Here is an 8,814-nt window from a genome sequence, read left to right on the forward strand (position 1 = left end):
TTGTGGAGCCTGCATCCTTTCACTTTGATCGATACTATTGCCTTTTTCAAAAAAAAAAATCTTCTTGTTTCTCACTTAGATGTGCATTGCCCTATCCCACAAAAAATTAAAGCATTTTCTATGCAAAGAAACACTTTAGCATATGGGAAACTACCAAAAAAGTTTAAAACATCTATGAAATCTCTTAAGATTAGAAAGTACTCTCCTAGTACCTCTTGAAGTCTCACAAAGACAAAGATAGTAAAACCAAACATAATCATATCATTAACACCGAATGTTTATTTTATTTTATTGTAGTGATAAGAACATCTACAAGCAATAAAGTTAAGGCACTGGTGAACTAACCTGAAATGCCCTAGTTAAAGACCACCTAAGAAAATTAGTCATAAGTCATGGAATGACAACAACCAAAATAGGCATAGATGGCTTGTATTTCGCAATCAACCTTAAAAATATCAAAAGTCAAAAAAAAAAAATTGATCTACAAAGAAAAGGAGATATAATATTGAAATTATGCCTAATTTCTGAGAAAAAATTATAGCAATCATTCAAAAAGTAGAAAACAATGGGTACCTTGCAGCCCGTCCTAATGATGTGAAAACTAAAATAACATATGTCTTCACTTTGATTGTTGTAAACACCTGCAAATCATATATTCTAGCATTCATATCCTTGGGTTAGTGATTAAGGTCTCAAAGATAATAATAAACAAAATACTAAGAACAAATAGCCTAATACACCATAATTTGCATAAAAGAAAAAATCATTTCACTCTAATGGACAACTTGATGATGAAAAATTCAATAATAATGGAACAAAATCATACCATTGATGATACTATAGATTCCAAATCAATCATCATTTCACCAATATATTTGACAATTTTATTAAAATAAATAGCTTGGTTGTAAACTTTCTTCAGCTATATTCATTTGAAAAGTCAAATAAATCTACAATTCATTGAAAGACATTTAATGGACTTTATTTGCAACAGAAAAGAATACAAATTCAAATTTTCATTATGACAAATCACAAATATATTCTCTTTCATTTTGATTTTTGTTGTGGGTTTTTTTTTTATTTCACACTCTCTTAGATAACATCTTGGTTTTTGAGGCATTCTCAACAAAATCAATAAAGTTATTTCCATCCAACGGAATCCATGATAGCTAATAATTGACAAGTATAATAACTTACTTTTGCACAAATTCTACCCAATATTGTTATGTTCTCAATAGGGTTCAAACCCCCAAAGAGTTTCTCCTCCTAACAAGGTTGTATTTGTGCCTATGACAATCAGGGTCTCTGACTAGTTAACCAAATATAACAAGGGAAAGAATTTGATTACCTTAAAAACATAATGTCAAAAAATTCTTGCCAAAAAAGTGAACAACATAACTACAGTCCCCAACAAATAAAGTCAAAAGATGGAATTAGAATATTTGAAAGCCAGCACTCACCCATACATACCATCAAGGATAGCATTTTCCACATTAGTTGCTTCAACACGAGTTGCTCTTAGGTTATAAATCATATTGTCAACCACACAAGTGATAATTAAAGGCTTCCTGGTCATGTTACACTTGTAAATAGTAGCTAACTAAAACAAAAAGACTTAATATGCACATAGAAATCTTTACAAATTTTATTCATCTCAATTATTAACTTACTTAAAACAATTTAGAGAAATAGTATGATTTTTCAATGTAACTTTTAGTTTTATTCCTTTTCTCCTACACCTCAGGATTGTAATCATATTTATCTTAAAATGGCATCAGCATAATTTTAATTTACAAAAAAAATTTATTACATTAAACCTTCTACAGTTTATGTATTCTCACATATCATTTCAATAAAAAAATGAAGATGGTTTGCTCACAACTTCAGATCTTGATTCCAAGAGAGTGATTGATTCCAAAGAAAAGAATATTATTTCACATTTGATTAAGCCTGAGATTGATATTAGTGATCTCAAAAAAGTTTTGATTCAATGAATCATGACAACAGAGTTTTTCTTGCTCCAGAGAAGTCACTTGGATTTATACTACGAGTGCACTTGCTTACAGGGACTTATCAAGATAGATGAAGAATCCATCATATTTTCTTTATTGGAGTTAGGTGTCTTTGACCTCTAAAGGAAAAATGAGGCCCAAATTAAGTACCACATAGATTATAATGGATTAGTTGATTTATAGCTAATTATTGTGATTTTTGTATGCATGTGGGTGAATCTTCATATCATTGTTCCATAGAAATTAGCTTGCATAGTGTATGTTGTAGAGGATAAGTATTACAATTTGGAGGGGTTGAAGAAAAGCTTGCAACTCATCAATAGAAATGATAGTAGTGCCTTGCTACTTAAGTTCATGGGCTTACCAAGTCTAAGCTTTCAAACTTTACTATTTAGACTATTTATCATTGTGAGTTTACCAGCAAGAAAGAAAATTAAAAATTCTAGTACTTGTCAAAATGTTAGGTTCCAATTGCATCAAACTCTATCTATCTATTAGGTTTGAATTAAAAACCCCAATACTTGTCAAAATCTATCTATCATACATCAAATTAAGAGAGAACCCATTTATTTATCATTGATCAATGGTTCATCTTTATGAAATTGGCCTAAACTATTGAAAATAAAATGGATTCATGAGAACTATATTAAAAATAGATATATAACAAGAAACTAAGCAAAAGTTGCCCATCAAGAAAAGTCCAAATTGAAGAAGAACACAAACCAATTATGAAATTTTACCTAGGAATGATACAACCATTTGGCTACCATCTCCATTTCTTTTGGTACACAATTCCCAAAAGGAAACCTATAACATTAGGAGTCTGCAAGCACTAAAATGTTCAAATTGGAAATATACCAAGGAAAATAATATCTCTTTAAACTATAGGAAATCAATGGATTATTAATGTGGTATTACAACAATTGAGAAGGCTTAGGACACCATAGGTCATCCACAAAGCACTGGTGAGGAAGCCAAAGAATGATAAGTGGAATGGCATGAACTCCACTCTTTTTATTCTAATCACTACCTTCTGTAATATATCAAAACAATATATGTTCAGGCTTAAACATCAAAACAAAAAAAATTATATAATTGAGGCTTAAGCACATCTAGCATGCAAAACAAGTAGAGAAAGGTAAAATAGTTAGTTTACATACCATAGCGAGAAGTGGAGAACCATAGAGTAAAATGGTTGTAATGATCCCCATAATACCCACTAAGAACTTTTGAGTCTTATGCTCATGAAGACCAAAAGTAGACACCATTTCCATTATTGTGAACACCATTACAATAGCTACAACCATCCTCCCTACTTTAAGCTAAAAGTGGCAAAAAATAAATTTTGGCATATGAGAAATACATATAATTCAACTATAGTGATACCCTTGCAATAATTGAAGGGAAAATAGTGCATACCTTAGCCTTGGGAGGAGAAAAGGCTAAGTATGTGAAAATGAAAAACCATTTAGGAATAATGTCAGTGCCATTGATAATGGAAGACAAAATTTTTTCCCACCATCTACTTACAACAGGCATTCCATACCAAGTATAAGTAAAACAATTGAAGAGAGAAATCACATATGGGGTGCATGAGTATTGCCCCACTAATTTCCCTCTTATCACCTTCATAAATGTAAACCTACCCAAAAAAGATCAAACATCACCTTATGTTTTAGGAAAATTACACTATGAGAGCTCATCAAGGCTAATATTCAATTCAAAGCTAGATTTGATAGGGCTAGTTTTGACAAGAATTCAGACACTCATTTTCTTCCCAATATTATAATTTTGAAAACCTAGACAAAGGTAATGACAAGGAATTTTTTGGCACTAATGCCAATAGGCCCAAACACATAACACAGTATGTGGACTACCTCATCAACACAAAAGAGGATGTTGCCCTACTATGAAGAGGTATGGTCATCAGTTAAGGAAAAATCCTTTGTTGTGTCATGATAACAAATGTGGGACATGGCATGGCCAAGCCTCTATTTTTTGCAAGGTTTTTGGAGCCTGCCCACAATTTGAAAGCCACAATTAGGGGAACCCTAATCATAAATTTATATAAAAGAAACATAAGAAAAGTATTAGGGTGGAGCAATTATTTCATGCCTCCCTCTAATTATGTGTGCATTCCTCATTCTATAGCTAGACACAAGATTGCAAGTAACATAAAAAATTAGCAACTCTTCTTTCCTTCGATATACAATTGAACAAATGAGCTTGGAATGATTTTCTGTCATGTTCCTCCCTTTTTTCTCTATCATTTTGAATTTAGGGTGACAAATATTATGCATCAATGTGAATATAGATAGAAAGAACACACATAGACTGCTAGGCGAGAGAAATATATTTGTAGCCTACCTGGTAGGAGTAAATCATCGGGTAAATTACTTTTTAAGCATAACACAATGTTGCCATATCAGAACAATCTAACATAGTATCCTTTTTGAGGCGACTGACATCGTAGTAGTGAGAAAATCAAGTCACCATGAAATAGCTGCTGAGAAAATCAAATTGCCATGAAATAGCTCTTGAGTAAATCAAATAGCCATCAAATACCTCCAACATGCACACAAACTGTCACCAAAAACAAATGTCGTGAAATAAGAAAACTTGAATCTTGATTTTATTTTTTTCATTATGAACTCGAATGGGTCAAAATTTTGACCAACTCAAGCATAAAAATAAAAAAAATATTTTCAACAATCTCATTAAGGGCTTGGTTGAAATATTTGGTCAAAATTTGACCTATAATGTACTAGTGTCTATTTATTAGAGAAAATTAATCAAGTTGTTCAATATAAACATCTTCCACTACCTCATCATTTAGGGATGTAGACTTAACATCCATCTAATATACTAAAAAAATTATGTAAGTTGTATAATAAATAAGTAATCCAATTTCTTCAATCTTAGAAACATGGGAAAAGGTCTCATTAAATTCAATACTTTCCATTTGGGAATACCTATTGTATACCAATCTAGCTTTATTTCAAATTACTTTTCCATCTTTGTCTAGCTTGTTTCCAAATACCAATTTACTTATGACCACATCATGTTCATAGGTTTGAGAAAAAGAATCTAAGTCTTGTTCTTTTCAATATTATCAAGTTCTTGTTTCATTTCTTTCACCCAACTTTCATCATTACATGCTTCTTTTACATCTTTACATTCTAATTCTAATAACATACATGTTTCATCTCTAGCATTTCTTCCTCTAGTTTGGGCACCTCTACTCTTATAATAGAAACCTAGATTTGATTACATAATTTTTTAATCTAATATAGTTCTCATCTAGCACATTCTTAATTAAATATTAAATATTTAATTAATTTATATCATCGCAATAGGTAATTAATTTAATTAATTGACTATAGTATAATTGATTATATAATTAATTAAATCCTCCTTCCTCTATTAGCGTAAATAAATACATAAAATAGATCTTTGTGTGTGTGTGTGTGTGTGTGTGTGTGTGTGTGTGTTTATATATATATATATATATATATATATATATATATATATATATGTATGTATGTATGTATGTATGTATGTATGTATGTATGTATGTATGTATGTATGTATGTATGTATGTATGTATGTACGTATGTATGTATGTATATGCACATAGATATATATATGTATATATATATATATTTTTAAAAATTGTATATATACATACATATATATGTATATACACACACATATATGTATGTATTTACACATATATATGTATATATGTATATATATGTATGTATATATATGTATGTATATATGTCTATATGTATGTATGTATATATTTATGTGTGTATATATATGTATAGATATGTATATGTGTGTGTGTGTATATTTATATGTGTGTGATGTATATATATGCATGTATATATGTTTGTATATATGTATGTATGTATGTATGTATTTATGTATGTATGTATGTATATGTGTGTGTGTGTGTGTGTATTTATATATGTGTGTGATGTATATATATATATAGGTATGTATGTATGTATATATGTATATAAGTATGTATATATATGTATAAGTATGTATATATGTATGTATATATGTGTGTGTATATATATATATATATATATATATATATATATATATATATATATATATATATATATATATATATATATATATATATATATATATATATATATATATATATAGTTGGAATACTTTACAATAACTGTGGGCGGTTAATCAGTTATCCAAGGTCCAAATGTATAGATAAAACTTTTCAATACTAAACAAATACATTTGCATGCATTGATCATCCAATATCTCAAAACATAGTATATTATTTTCCTAAGTCAAATGAACTTTGTAGAGATGTAATAAAATACCCAATTTGGGAAAAACCACCAGTAACATGCTACTAATTTTCACTCTTCTGAAGTGAGCTTTGTGAGGAGCCAGCCCTGTTAAAGGTTACAATGAACACTATTAAATGTAACCTTGATTAAATGATTTGAATCAACTCGTTAGGAGTGAGCCTTGTTAGAGGAATTTAGAACATTCCATTAGAATTTCACCATGTTAAAGGATTTACTCATGACTATTAGGTCAACCTTAATCCAAAGGATTTATCTATACTAGTACACCTGTTAGAAAGTAATAGTGGGACTTGATTTGATAACAAAACAACTCACTTACAGATTACAGATCTATTATTTAGTCCTCCATACTACTTGGAATTCAATCTCCTTCATCATTGACTGCTTGTTCACCCTTTAATCCTTCACCTCCTTAAGCCTTCATGCTTGCTATGCCAACTGTAGGTTCATTCCTTTGGCCAACAAATGAAGCAATTCCTCAAGACTCCTTGTCTCTCTCTAGTTCACACTATGACACTTTATTTTTGGCCTCTTATCTCCTTTTATAGATAATTTATATCTTTTGTCACTTCACTACAATTGTCCATCTTAATGTTAGGTCAGTTTCATGAATCTACCCTCTTTTCCATTTTGTTCCCTCTAGAAACTTCTCTTACAATCTTCTTCAAATTTGTCTCAAAATGGTTTATCTTTAAATTTGTGCCACCATCTCATCATACTTATCTTCCACACACTTCACACAATTCAAGAAATTAACTATGTCAATTTAGATTCGTCAAATCTTTGATCAAACTCATTTTACTAGCACTTAGCAATAACATGTTCTTTTCTTAGCAATAAGTGTCTTTTGATACTCGGTCAACATTATTAGAGTAATAAGATATTTTATTATTAATTAAATCATTTTAATTTAATTATTAAGTCACTTATTATCTCTAGTTTACTTAGGCTAAACTTTAGGCATATAATAATTAATTATTATCATGCAACCTAGGTTTTACCTGTTAGGGTTTTGATCTCCTTTTATAGGGATTGATCTCTTTTGTAATTTATTCATTAGCTTTTGATAAAAGCAATTTCTCTTTTTTCTCATCTATGGATCTAATGATTCTAGCCTCCATTCATTTTTGCTTCTTTCTTTCTCTATGGCAACTATTTGCATGCAAGTGATTCTTTGGAGTTGTGGGGTTGATCTTTCATCAACTTCAACATGGTATCAAAGCTCCAAATCTTCATGCCCCTATTTTGTTTATGAGAAGTTTGTCTTGGCTTTCAAATCTGTGTTTTTTATTCAAAGGAACCACTGTTAAGCTCAGAGTGCCCAAAAACCCCTATTTTCATATAAAATTTGTCCAATTTGGACACAGTTGGAATTTGAGGCTTAAAAGTATTGCTCCCAGATTCAACATGTTTCCCAAGGCAACGATTCTCTGATTTTTGTGCAAGTTTCCTGAGGTAGTGAATTTCTTAATTTGGCAAACAAATCAAGATTTTTTGTTCAAAAATAAATATTTTTAGCATGTTTCTTGAAGTAGCAATTTTTTAGAAATTTGGCACACAAATCAAAAAAGTTTAAAAATTGGTATTTTGCACATTTCCTAAGGTAATGATTTTGTGATTTCTGACACAAAAATTGAGAATTTTTGCATGAGAATTGAGATTTTGGGGCATGAAAATTGAGACAATTTTGGTACAGAACTAACACACTTCCTAAGGTAACTTATGGTATTGTTGGGCATGTTTTTCGAGGCATTCTGGCACAAATCTTGAGGAAATAAATTTTTTCTTTTCCAGCACTTTTTTTGACCTATATGTGGTTTTTTTACCATAATTTGCTCATCCGGACTCTATTTTTTGATTTGAAAGAAGCATCAGAAAGTTGATTCTAAGCCCATTATGATGGTGTAGTTTATTTGAGTTGTTGATGTTGTTTGGTGGCCTTTTTTCTATCAAAGTTAGAAGTTATATTTTTCACTCTAAGAGACATATCTTGAGACATTTTATTTTATGGATTCTACTCTAGGCACATCTTATTCAATTTTTTTATTTTTCTGCATTTTGATGGATATCTTGGTTGTTTCAGCTCTAGGGATCAATTTTGTTGTTTTAGATAGTTTTTCATGGGTTGTACTATCTATTGTATCAACCCTTTGTCTCTTTTGATCTTTGTTGACATCCTTTTGTATTATTTTTGCAAATGCACTAAGATAAAGTGCCACTGTATTGCATTTTAGGATCTTGCACATCTTTGTGATTTATTGTACTCACACTACATTATAAAGTGCCTTGGGGGGTTTTATGTTGGCCATATTTGTCATCTCCTTTTTTCAAGTGAGCATTCCTTCCATGATAGTAGCATCATGATGTGTCGATGAAACATGCCAGTATAGGTGTATGTACTTCTTTGGCACTCTTCATGTTCCTAGTTCTTCTTTCTACATGAGATATTATAT

General features: G+C 30.3%; 1 protein-coding gene across 1 annotated transcript; it reads right to left on the reverse strand.

Moving 5' to 3' along the window:
• Positions 1-2,904: 2,904 nt before the first annotated feature.
• On the reverse strand, positions 2,905-5,027 carry LOC149577668 (bidirectional sugar transporter SWEET3-like). The gene is made up of 4 exons (XM_089797251.1): positions 5,020-5,027; positions 3,432-3,654; positions 3,173-3,334; positions 2,905-3,045 (listed from the first exon to the last, which is right to left on the reverse strand). Exons 1-4 carry the CDS (start codon positions 5,025-5,027, stop codon positions 2,905-2,907), a joined length of 534 nt encoding a protein of 177 aa, XP_089653377.1.
• Positions 5,028-8,814: the final 3,787 nt, after the last annotated feature.

Source organism: Cupressus sempervirens, chromosome 1 (genome assembly GCF_028749045.1).
Source record: "Cupressus sempervirens isolate cs-2001-9-10 chromosome 1, ASM2874904v1, whole genome shotgun sequence".
Classification (NCBI taxonomy): domain Eukaryota; kingdom Viridiplantae; phylum Streptophyta; class Pinopsida; order Cupressales; family Cupressaceae; genus Cupressus; species Cupressus sempervirens.

Bases quoted from the DNA above. Each gene is read 5' to 3' on its own strand.
- LOC149577668 (XM_089797251.1), bottom strand. The intron at 3,335-3,431 runs GTATGCACTATT...TGCCACTTTTAG, and splicing joins TTTCTCCTCCCAAGGCTAAG to CTTAAAGTAGGGAGGATGGT. The intron at 3,046-3,172 runs GTATGTAAACTA...GATATATTACAG, and splicing joins GTTCTCCACTTCTCGCTATG to AAGGTAGTGATTAGAATAAA.